The 12,691-nt window shown below is 37.4% G+C and overlaps 3 protein-coding genes across 3 annotated transcripts; all 3 read right to left on the bottom strand.

The window, feature by feature from the left end:
- Positions 1-336: 336 nt before the first annotated feature.
- On the bottom strand, positions 337-1,914 carry LOC114734992 (receptor-like protein 31). The gene has a single exon (XM_028922644.1). The coding sequence runs from the start codon at positions 1,836-1,838 to the stop codon at positions 567-569; it is 1,272 nt and encodes a 423-aa protein (XP_028778477.1). The 5' UTR covers positions 1,839-1,914; the 3' UTR covers positions 337-566.
- Positions 1,915-4,799: 2,885 nt separating this feature from the next.
- Positions 4,800-8,397, bottom strand: LOC114734991 (proteasome subunit alpha type-4-like). Its single transcript, XM_028922643.1, has 2 exons — positions 8,303-8,397; positions 4,800-5,960 (listed from the first exon to the last, which is right to left on the bottom strand). Exon 2 carries the CDS (start codon positions 5,932-5,934, stop codon positions 5,182-5,184), a length of 753 nt encoding a protein of 250 aa, XP_028778476.1. The 5' UTR covers positions 5,935-5,960; positions 8,303-8,397; the 3' UTR covers positions 4,800-5,181.
- Positions 8,398-9,948: 1,551 nt separating this feature from the next.
- LOC114734990 (36.4 kDa proline-rich protein-like) lies at positions 9,949-11,682 on the bottom strand. The gene is given in 4 exon segments (XM_028922642.1): positions 9,949-10,213; positions 10,363-11,153; positions 11,156-11,357; positions 11,390-11,682. Coding segments are annotated over 3 exon segments (1,257 nt in total). The 5' UTR covers positions 11,662-11,682; the 3' UTR covers positions 9,949-10,213; positions 10,363-10,370.
- Between the last annotated feature and the right edge of the window lie 1,009 nt (positions 11,683-12,691).

Genomic DNA, 12,691 nt, shown 5'->3' on the forward strand with positions numbered 1-12,691 from the left:
CAATTTATTGGTTGACTAAAAGTTAAACTTAACTTAGATAATAACCATAATAATATTACTATGATTTTAAAACTTTCGGTGTGATATTGAACTTAAAAAACTTTCAAATACTTAAAACTCTTGAGTGAAAACTTTTTGAACAAATTTATATCGTATCCCAAAAAAAAACTCAAAGGAATCAAGTGTTGCATCCAAATTAATTTTTAGCTTTTTGTATTACACATATAAGTTGTAACTCAATTGAGCCACTCGGATATAAATGGAATAATTCAAATCAAAAGTTATAATACTTTTTTTTTTTTTTGCTATGAGGCACATATTTTGAGAAAGCAATAGTTGACGCAGATAAAATTTGATAACTTTCATTGAAACATGAGCTGGCGTATAAAAGCAGCACTATTTTGCAATTATACACAAATATATATAAATGTAAAAGTAAAACACGTATCAGTAATTTAATTAAAAAAATTTAGTACGAGTATCAATTAATGTATTTCTTTCGATGATACAATTTTAAAAGTATAAACCACCAACTCAAGCTTGTGAACGGCAAACCAAACTCTGTCTTAGCCTTTCGAGCTGCCGTTTTTGAACATTGAACATTGAGCCGTCGGCCTCGACATGGGGCCACCGCTGCTCGCCGGACACGTCATCACCCCCCACAACGGTGGCACCATACAATTATAAGACAAGCACAATGACGCCGTATCAGGCAACCCATTAACGCGTGGAAACCCAGTGAAGTAGTTATGTTGAAGGTATAATGTTTTCGTGCTACCACTGCTCACGCTTCTAAAATACTCCTCAGGCACCGTCCCCGTCAGACGGTTATTATTCAAGAACAGACTCTCAACCCCATTTAGAACGGTCGATAACTCTCCGGTCAAAAAATTGTGGCTCAAGTCAACGATTGATCCCTGGCCGTACGATGGCGACGTCGAGATTAACGTTCCCTGAGCCGTTGGTGGGATCCCACCTGATAGATTGTTCCGTTGCAAGAAGAGTGAAGAGAGTGTGGGGATGAAGAACAGTGGGTCCGGTACGGGCCCACTAAACTGATTCATGCCCAAGTCAAGGAACGTTAACTCAGTGAGTGGTGCCAAGCCACTGAGTGGACCCCACATGCGATTATTTGACAGCGAAAGATAACGGAGGGATGACGGCAGCGACGGCAGCGACGGCGGCAACTGTCCGGCGAGGAAGTTGTTCTTCAAATCCAGATGCAGGAGTTGAGAGGATATTGACGGCAACTCACCGGAGACGGAGTTGAAGGCTAATATGAGGACTTTGAGCTCTGGTAACTTGGTAAGACCCGGCGGGACTGACCCGGTGAGTTGGTTATGACTCAGGTCAAGCGTGTGGAGGCTGTTCAAGGAGGAGAATGTGGCGGGTATTCTGCCGGTGAAGCGATTACTGGGCAAGGAAATGACTCGAAGTTTCGTGAGTTTCCCGATCTCGGGGGGGATTGAGCCGGTGACAATGCCGGGGGAGAGGATGAGTTGAGTGAGCTCGGTGAGCCCAGAGATGGCGGCCGGGAGAGAGCCGGCGAGCCCCGGTGAGTCTCCGAGTGAGAGAATGGTCACCCGGAGGGAAGCAGGTTGTAAGAGAGAGCAAGTGACGCCGGAGAAGGAAGAACAGGGGTCCGGTGAGGTGTAGTCCCAGGTGGAGAAGAAGGAATGTCTGGTGTTATAAATGGGAGTGAGAGAGTTCTTGATGGCGATAAGAGCTTTGAGATCTGAGAAATTGAGCTTTGGAGATAGCTGAAGTGATGAAGAAGGAAGAAGGACCAAGAGAGGTAGAAAAAAGCAGAAGCAAAAACAGAGACGTTGGGCAGCCATTTACAGAAGAAGAAAAACCAGCATGAAACAGAGAAAATGCAGAGTGGGAAAGTGCGGGTGAAAAGTGTTTGAGAATTTGACAGGGAAATCAGAAATGTGATGTGAGCATGTGGATGGTGGTTGCAGAATAAGGAGAGGTCAGAGAAGCTATAAAAAGAGAGAGGGTTGACAGTTGAAAGAAGGGAAAATACAAAGTACAGGGTTGAAGACTGCAAAACGACATGGAAGTACTTTTGTTGCTTGCGTTTCTTAAGGTTGAGTGAGGGATTTCTATCTCATTTCTTTTAAGAGCTTTTGGTTTCAATTTTGAGAAAAAAGATGGACAACTAAACTCATTTTAGCTGATTGGATTTCTATCTCATTTCTTTCAAGAGCTTTTGGTTTCAATTTGAGAAAAAAGATGAACAATTAAACACACTTTAGCTAATTGGTCCACGGATTTGTTAGCAAGTATATGTTGGTTTCCGTTTCATGAGAAGCTGACAGGCATCTATCACCTTGAAAAAGAGACATCATAAAAGCAATTTCATCAAACACAGTGAAAAATGAATATTCCGTATAGCTTTTCCGGCTGTAAAAAGAGAGAACTATAATACTTTATAGGTAAGGAAAATGATAAACAATGGCTTACAAAAGAAGTACAATTCCGCCATATTGATAGCATCTTATTTAAGCTATTTATGGTGAATTTTATTTTTACTAAGTATAAGTATCTTCTTATTAGAGATAATCTTAGTTAAGGCTCTATTGAATGCTAAACACATCTTAATAGAGATTAGAATCTTAATTCGTCGTATTATGAGAAGCTAGTTTTTTTTATTAAACTTAACTCTTTTTGGTTTGGGAAAATTTTTTTTACTGTGGACAAGATTTTCATAATTCATTATTGGAAAGTTGGCGGGTTTTAAGGGAGGCGTTAGCCGTTATGTTAGGGCAGGTGTCGGTGGGAGAGTGAGAACGAAAGAATTGATTGATCAACGGGAAGAGTGATGAGTCATGCGGAGTGAGGAGGATTGATAAGTGAGGATGGGTCCTTAAAACACATGACACTTCAATCACCAAACCAACTTGCAGCATTTATGAACGTCAGCTCCTTCTCAAACCTATCAACCTATAAGGCAGATAGAATATGGTATGAAAAATGTTAAAACTTTGAGAGCATCTAACATTTTGTCTACCCACCTAACTCACAAACCCACCATTTAATAAGATGGGCAAATGATTCCATAAACACAATTATGGTAGACTTTGTATTTATATGGAATGTAATATGAACCATTTTTTTCAATAAAAAGACATGTACTAACTGTCTGAAATTATAAGTAGGATACTACTCACGACCTCCTATTTATAAAAGAGTTTTTATATTACTAGATTACAAGATCATTAGGAATATAAACCAAATTTTGGAAGCCTATGAATTGGGAGGGATCTCTGTGCTGTATTGTTAATAGAAGTCATAGATGGGGATTGGGTGGTTCCCAATGCAAAACAGAGTGGGCATTTCATGATCTCACATTGGAGGCTATTGGGCGAAGCTTATAGATACCATCTCACATGGCCCCAATCCAATACTCCACATTATGCTTTGTTTTGTTGGAAGCAGACACACAATCTGAATTATGCTTCCACTTTACTCTTAGGCCATATGAGCCGCATCACAGCAATACGCCAAAACCTCAGGATGGCCATTTATCTGACAACAATTAACATGCTCTACATTATTACACTCTTCCACACTTTTATAATCTAACCTTCACCATTTCCTAGACACTCACTCTGCTTTTAGATCCCTATGCACGCTGCTAAGCTTTTCTATTTCTTGACCAAGATTCTTTTCCATTGACCAAGACCTATCATCAATGTCTTCTCTGTTATATTTTTTTAGCACTGGATAAAAGTAGTATCATTACCTTGATAAATAAATAAACAATTCTTTTATGGCTTTGTTATTAAGAGCTGGGGTAGAATGGGAAAGGATCAATGACCCATTGGTCCTGTTTTAGCATCAATGGGCTGTACATGGATTTTGACATTACTTTCAGTGTGACCCAAAAGAAATACAATCCTTCAACGTTAAAAGATTAAAAAAAAAATCTGTACATGATATAAAAGCATCTATATATGGTACTCCTCTGGTTCTTAAGATAGGACCCAATTATTAATTGATTTTAGTCCTAAATATAAGACCATTTCTCATATTTATCAATTTTCTCTAAATTACCCCTATAGATACTCCCTCAACCATAATCAAGTAGAAAAAGAAGAGGGGTATTAAGAAAGATAATTATGGTATTTTAAGAAAAACGTGTCACATTTCCTATAATTAATTAACTTGGTTAACTTTTTTAATCTAATCAAATTAGTTAAATAAGTCTTATATTGAGGATCGGAGGAGTATAAAACTTTTTATTAACTACCTACCACAATATGAGTTACCTCTTTGGATAAAAAGGATTGGAGTGTTGGGCTTGCCGAAAAAACAGAGTTGGTCGTCTCACACCCACATCCTTTGGATCTGCTATTCCATTTGAAAATAATTTCTAATATTTGCATTTTAAAAACAATTAAGAAGTTTATTAAGTTATAATTAAAAAATACAATAGACACTATATGTTAATGAAAAAAAGAATTTTGTCAGCAAAAAAAGCTTCAAGACACATAGGTCCCATTTGATATAAAGCATTAAAAATGAGAAGTAAGAATTAGAATTAAGATTGAGAAAACCTATTAAAAAAGTATTTAATATGAATGATTACTTGCTACTTAGGATTGAATAAACCCAAGTAAATGGGATTAGAGAATACCAAATAACAAACAATTCCTCAGATTAAATACTCTTTTAATAGGTTTTTTTCAATCCTAATCCTAATCCTTACCTATAATTCTCAATACTTTGTATCAAACAGGACCATAGGTTTCCTTATGGGAGCATTTGAATCCTAAGAACTCACCCAAATAAATGAGTAAACCCAAATGAAGTAGATTAAATGCGTCGAAAAAGTTTCTGAGAAACATTAAATCCAAAAGCATCAGCATCAGCATCACCAACAAATTACAAGTTTACAGTTCTGAAACATATTTGGAATAGTAGCATTTGACCTTCCGAAAGCGCATTACAGAAAGTGTTTTCGACCTTTACGACAGAGGAGGACCGAATAAGAGAGATAAAGAAGGTGAGGTGAGGCCCATCTGGGAGAGAAAGACCTAATGAGCTCAACTGTCCTTCCAATCTCTCCCTTACAGATCCTCTCCAGTCAACTAGGCAGAAAGGCATAGGTAATCCGAAGTCCAGGCTAATGAGAGTAATTTAAACTGTGCTAACTATGGAACTGCCAACTACCTAGGCAGTGTCTGTAGGTGGCTGCGTGACCCCATGCTTCACCAACAGCTTAGTCAGCGTCTCAGGCGAGCAAACTTGGTACTTCACTTTCCCAGAAGGTGACAGGAAAACCTCAGCAAGTTCAAGTTTCTCAGAGGTCAAACTTGTGCTGTCCATAGTTTTACTAAGAACTTTGAGTGCAAGCTGCACAGCATCCTCCCTTGAGATATCATCCTTGTAATCTTGCTTGAGTATTGATTGTGCTGCCTGGTTATTTGCACCAATAGCTGCAGCCTTCCAACCACCATAATTTCCACTAGGGTCACTCATGTAAAGTTGAAAGCCATAATTTTTGTCCCAGCCAGCAAATAGGAATGAGACTCCAAATGGCCTGAGACCACCAAATTGCGTGTAACCTTGCTTAGTATCGCATAGAGATTGAACCAACTGTTCAACTGGCATGGGCTCTTGGTAAGCATAAGTGTAGCGTTGTGCTTGGACCCTAGCAGTGTTGATCAAGATGTTGGCATCAGACATTATACCAGCCACAGCACAGGCAACATGGTCATCAATCTTATACATCTTCTCTGTTGATGTTGAGGTTTGCAGAAGCTTCGATGTTACCTTTTTCTCCCCAACCAAGACAACCCCATCTTTAGATAAGATCCCTATAGCAGTACCTGCATTTCCAATAGCCTCCATTGCATACTCAACTTGGTAAAGACGGCCTTCAGGAGAGAAGATTGTTGTACGGCTATCATATCTTCGAGACATATTGATCTCTCACTATTAATTCAAATCTAAAAGGAAGGAAAATAGGGATTGAAAATCAAAAATTAAAAATTAAAAATATTGATCAGTAAAACAAACTGCTTTAACATTAGATATTGTGATCTCTTCATGACATACCATCGGTTCCCCCCTTGGGGGGGGGGGGGACCATAAACTAAATTAACAAAATATAACAAGTAAAACACAGTATGAAAAAAAAAGAAGAAACAAGTCTATACATATTGGAAGTCCCCCACCCCTTCGGGTAAAACATCAGTACCAATTCTAATAATTACTAGGTGAGCATCAATGACCGCTGCAGTAGACTTCGCTACTATAAATATACACCAGGATATATTTTATGTTACACATAATTTTGATGTCAAATTTTCCTTGTTTCAGAACCATGAAAGCATTAGATCTTACGATAGCCAAAGCTTCAGTCATTTCCATCAGATTTTTCTTTCCACTTTTTTTTTTCCAAGTAATGTCATGGGCCTCAAAATCTGGGTTTGAACAATTCAAGAATAAATAAGGCAAGATAAACCAATAAAAAAGGGAAGCAGGAATATCTTACTTACCTTGGTTAGGAGTTAATACTGTTAATGATCCATGTACAATGGGGTGGATCTAAAGTTTGGATGGCTGCCACTTGCCACCAATTTTCATAGAGTGAAACTAGCACTTAAAGTTCGACCCATTTAGCCATTTTCCCACCCATTGAAAAGAGGCTCCTCACTTTACACAAGAGTCCAAGGGACTCAATAATAAAGTTCGACACATCTAGCCATTTTCTCGCTCATATATCTAGCTTAGAGAAAGAAATTTCGCATCCTCAAAGGCTCAAACCACAAGCTTAATGGCCTTCTTTTTGCTACTAGCGACTCAGAAGTAGGAGATGCTTCTTGGAAAAAGATAGGATTTAACAGTAGTTTGTCAAAATCTGATATAAATAAGCAGGCATGTCTTTTATTGCTAGAGCTTGAATTAAGTGGCTAGGTGAGTATAAATTTGCAGAGATCCCAAGTTCAAATTCTCAACATTTCCCAATGCACCAATATGGAAAAAGGATTTTTTTTTTAAATAATGAAAAAGGGACTGTCCTTGGCATAATAAGTAGAGGACACATCACTCCGCAAAGGTGTTACCTAGCTCCCACGTAGAAATAATTGAAGCTTGTGTTTTATAGAAATTTATCCTACAGAACACCCATCTCCTTCCATAAATCCAATCCATGAGCCACCAAATCCAAGATGCTTTTAACACAGGACCATGCCATGGAATAACTAACACTCAACAACCAAGGTGTTATATTCAAAGCTTAGCTTTAAATTTAGATTTAAAAAGAAAAAGGAAGAAAGAGAAATACCTCCCCATTTTCACCCCCACAAATTGAAAAAAAAAAAAATGTTAGACATTAAGCTAACTATCAACAGCTATATCACCCGCCCAATATAACTCCAAAGCACCATTTTTCAACACACTGGCAGCCCTGAACACAGAAGTAACTCCTAAATAATCTAAATTCCTTCAATAAACAACAGTACAAAGGCTGGTTCAGAGATCTAATCAGTTGATATGAGAAGCTGGAGAAATCACAATCTCATGGCTGCCACTCGGCATGCACTAATGGAATGGTTTGATGTTGTGGACTGAAAGCTTTAGTAAAATAACCGAAAGAAACAAAAGACTGAAAGAGAATACTGAAGAAAAAATAGCTTTGCGACTGACTTTCTAAAATTTATCAGTCGAATTATTGGCTGTGAGGAACATAGGATACAGAGCCCTCAAAATCTAAGCCCTGCAACAGAACTAAGACTTCAACCCTAGAAGTCCCAGATAAGAATGAACTCAATTTTAATTGAACTTTTGTATGTATAATAAGGTTAACACAAAGGAAAAGAAAACACAAAACTCTCGACATACCAGGAGAATGAAATCCCGTAGAAGATTCTCCAAACAAGAAGGCCTAGGTTTCATAAAGTGATTACTCAATTGCACCAAAACACACATAACTCAAGCACTAAAATTCTAGTGCTTGGCTACTTCCCCACTAAACGGGCCTCAAAGATAAAATGCCCAAATTTTCATTAGAAAAAATAGTCGACTGCGGTTGCACTAAACGTTAAGTGCGTCCCTTCATACTCTATTAATCAGATCGATAACAGGGATTGCCTTACTCTCAAACCGACCCTAATTAAAATAGAAAAGCAAGCAGCATCCAGAAAGCTTTCAACAGTAAATAGAAACAGAAAATTATCCTCGCACATTTGTCTTTAGAAGCAAACTATACAATCAACGTTATCAACAGAAAGAAAAAGATGAAAACCCAGGAAAACAAAGAAAATGTAAGCCAAGAAGACGATCTTACCTGATATTCTTCTCGGTAAATCAAGAAACTCCGCAGCTGGCTTCGCACTGGAGAAGACAATAATGGCTCCGAGAACAAAAAAGGTGCTGCTTCTTCTTCGCCAAGAAAGATCGGTTGGGTTAACAAATTGGGCCAGGCACTATCTTTTCGGGTACAAACCGCCCATGTTACGATTGGTTGGGTCATTAATCAACTTCGTTGGCCCAAACTATTTGGAAAAGCGCATACAAAAAATGGATAGATGATTTCTAAAGTAAAGTGCAAAGACGCGTTTTTCGCCTGAGAAGACGGACAAATACAAAGGATGGGGTTGTTCTTTTAGCTTAAAAATCATGATTTTTCATTTTTTAGAAATTTTATGAAAATTAATTTATTCTAAAAATCATTTCACATTTATTTATGATCATAAAAATGATTTCTTGTTTACTAATTTTCAGATTTTATAATATCTCCATATATATTCCTTATTTTCGTCAATATTGATTCGCATATACTAATTATTTTTTAAAAAAAATAAAAAATTATATTTTTATTTAGAAAAACTCGAACATGTTAAATTTTTTCATGAGTGTTTTTTCCAAAAATATTTTTTAATTAAAAATAATGAACTAAAAAAGCCCTATATTCTTTCATACGTAGAAGAATGAATTCATAAATAAATATTTTTAAGAATTAAATCATAAAACTATTATTTTTCATATTACATAGTAAAAGACTCTTTATTATTTTCTATAAAAACTATCAATAACGTCTTTGGTACAAAAATTGATATATGAATATGAATTATAATTAGCTTTCGAAAATTTTATAAATACTGATTTTTTTTTTTGGGGAGGCCATCTATGCCAACTTGTATTAATATCAATATGATTGATTCCAATCACAAATCTCTGCTTAGTTTTTATTTGGTGCACATTCCTAGAGCTAGTTACGTGCAAATGCATCAATTATATAATATCTAACACGTAATACTCGCATTGTGCACATTGTATGTACCTTCTAGTTCTAGGAATTGTAGAAATAGTAGTTATTGGGAAACGCCCATTTCAATTTGTTGGCAAGAAAAATGCACCAAGGAGGCAACGACACATGGTTAACTTTTCTTTCTTCCAGATCCAGAATGCGTATCATATAGTGGAGCTAACTATTAATCTGATCATCAAATTGATGAATATATTAATAAATTATAACATGTAAATTTGTTTTTGTATATTAGACCAGTAGTATCATTGATTATTGATATTTCTAGGTTATTTTATAATAAACTTGATTGATTTCTAGGTCACTGAAAAATATATTTTTTTTTCGTGAACGACCCAAGTCATGACAATTATTTTTGAAAATTGTCATATAAAACTAATTTTTTTTTTCGAATTGATAATTTTAAAAAATAGATTTAGTGATAATTTTGCGACTGACTTTTAGCTTTTTAAATGATTAGCTTATTTGAAAATTATTCCTGGCCAACTAGACAGGACGATCATATGTTGAGATTTGAGGTCTTAATTTATATCAGAATTAGAAATTTAAAAAAGAAAAAGTGAATTTCACGTTCTCATGCAATTTCCAAATTCCAAAGCGCTCACGGGTTTACTACTTTAACTTTACACTGACCGAATCCCACGCACACCCCAAGAGAAGCTAAAAGACAAACATCTTTATATAAAAAGAATCTTTATATGATTCTCACAATTCATTGAACCGGGATTTTTTATGAGCAGTAGTAAAATAACATTCTACGACAAACGCAAGCAAATGTTTCATTCATACGAAGTACACTTTTTTTCTCCTGCACATCGATTTGATGTACGTCTTAAATAACCAAAAATAAAAACACTAGTCCGTTTCTTCAATCACCAACTATCTCTCAGACAAATCGATCGATTATTTGATGTGAAAGCGATCCAATCCCTGCAAAACAAAGCCAAACCAACTATATATTACTTGCTTATAACTTTATATATAACTCAAGTTTAAGTTTGATAACGGGAGAAAAGGAAATAAATTAAAACAAAATATAGATATGATGAGATGGGTATTAATATATGTATTATACATACATTTTTAACTAGTTGGGCAAACACTGAAACCCTTGTGGAGGAACCTTGCCACAATCAATGAGGATCTGAAGAGCGATGGGAAGGACGATATTGATATTAAGCAGCTTCAACCTAATGGTGGTGCAGAGGCACACGGCGGCGTCTAAGTCCAGAAGCCCTCCAAGCACAGGGCAACATGCTTGCTTAGCGTTCTCTCCGATTCCGATGTGGATCAAACCTCCAAGCACATCCACGCACGCCCCTAGCTTCAAACTGTCGATAGGGCAAGTGGGTTGCGCTGGCGGTGATGGCGGCACGTATGATGGTGGTGGTGGTGGACATGGTGTTTGAGATGGCGGAGATGGAGGTGTAACTATAGGTGGGGGATTTATTACTACCGGTGGTGTAGGTGGTGTCACGATCGGAGGTACATACGGTGGTGGTTTCACAGGTGGCGTCACAACCGGCGGGTTAGGCACATATGGTGGCGGCGAAGGCGGCTTCACAACTGGTGGGTGAGGTACGTATGGTGGCTTTGGAACATAAGGTGGGGAAGCAGGTGGTTTTGGGACATTTGGTGGGTTCACAACCGGTGGCTTTGGGACATAAGGTGGGGAAACAGGTGGTTTTGGGACATTTGGTGGGTTCACAACCGGTGGCTTTGGGACATAAGGTGGGGAAACAGGTGGTTTTGGGACATTTGGTGGGTTCACAACCGGTGGCTTTGGGACGTAAGGTGGGGAAACAGGTGGTTTTGGGACATTTGGTGGCTTCACAACCGGTGGCTTTGGGACGTAAGGTGGGGAAACAGGTGGTTTTGGGACATTTGGTGGGTCACAACCGGTGGCTTTGGGACGTAAGGTGGGTAAACAGGTGGTTTTGGGACATTTGGTGGCTTCACAACCGGTGGCTTTGGGACGTAAGGTGGGTAAACAGGTGGTTTTGGGACATATGGCGGCTTCACAACCGGTGGTCTTGGTACATACGGCGGCGAAGAATGATGAGGAGGTTTTGGAACGTAATGATGATGGGAGGTTTTGGGACCTGATGATGCGGTGGTTTTGGACCGTACGGCGGTTTAACGACGGGCGGCTTGCCGTGATGAGGAGGTTTAGGGGAAGAAGACGGTGGTGGACAAGGCTTATTATTAGGGCTACCACCATGAGGAGGAGGACGATGAACAGGAGGCTTCCTGACTACTTTAGGAGGGTGGTATTTTGGAGAAGGGTAAGGGCAATATGGGCAAGCAAAAGCAGTGAGCAATGAGCTCAAGTTCAAGAGCAAGATGAAGAGATTTGATACAGTAGAATGATTCGCCATTGATGAACTGAATCATTCACCGATTTGCTTGCTTCAGAGAAAGTAGTGAGTGAGAACTGTTGGAAACCCTAGAGGGTGACGCCCTAGTTATATAGGATAATGGAGTCACGGACGGATAGAGACTTGTCATTTTTATGAATCTCACTGTGCTGCTAGTTGCAATTAAATTAGTTCATCTTTTATTATGATTGATTGACTTCAAGGATTTTCATGAGATTTTTAAGGGCGGTGTACATGTTTTTTCGTAGTAATTAGTGGCAATATTTATGTACTTTTTTGATATCCCTGGTTTGTAGGCTTTTCTTACTTACTTTCATTCATCATGGACTCCTTGCGTTTAACTAAAATTGTGAAACTTGTTAATAGAAATTATATAAAACAGTCACATATAGAGTGAAAATGATTCAAAAACTCTTAAATATAGATTTGGATTTGAGCCCTATATTATTAAAAAAAAATCCATGCAAGAAGTCAACAAATATTAATCTTATCGGTTAAAATGCACCTCGTATATTTAAAGATGTGTAATTGTAAATATTTTTGTAAGTGCACTTTAAACTTTAAGGCAAATATATTTGCATTGGTGAGTTCCGAAATTTAATTTATGTAAACATATTTGCCACTTGTAATAGAAAGAGATCAAGTTAGTAGAGTCCCACCCATGTGCGACATGATGATGGTGCTTGACTATGAATTAGCTAACTCAGTTGGTTAGGATGAAGTGAAGTATTATGATTATACATATGAGTCAGGGGGTTTAAAACCTTTCAATGTACTACTTCCGTTCCTAATTATAATGATTGCAAACGAGATCTTATAGAGAGGTAGTACAAAAACAAAATTATAAGTTACTCCCTCTAGTCTTATTTATAAGCTTTAAATTTGAAAAGAATTATGGTCCATTTTATTAGCTTCAATTTAGGTTTGTCTTAATATTTAGTATACTTTTTTTTAATATTGTTTTTAATTATTTCTCTCTTATCACATTTTTTTCATACATTCTCTTTTATCATTTTTTTCATTTATTATA

The sequence above is a fragment of the Neltuma alba genome, unplaced genomic scaffold (assembly GCF_004799145.2).
Source record: "Neltuma alba isolate B1F8T4 unplaced genomic scaffold, ASM479914v2 tig00013166_pilon, whole genome shotgun sequence".
NCBI classification, from domain to species: domain Eukaryota; kingdom Viridiplantae; phylum Streptophyta; class Magnoliopsida; order Fabales; family Fabaceae; genus Neltuma; species Neltuma alba.

Bases quoted from the DNA above. Each gene is read 5' to 3' on its own strand.
- LOC114734991 (XM_028922643.1), bottom strand. From the start codon at position 5,934: ATGTCTCGAAGATATGATAGCCGTACAACAATCTTCTCTCCTGAAGGC.
- LOC114734992 (XM_028922644.1), bottom strand. From the start codon at position 1,838: ATGGCTGCCCAACGTCTCTGTTTTTGCTTCTGCTTTTTTCTACCTCTC.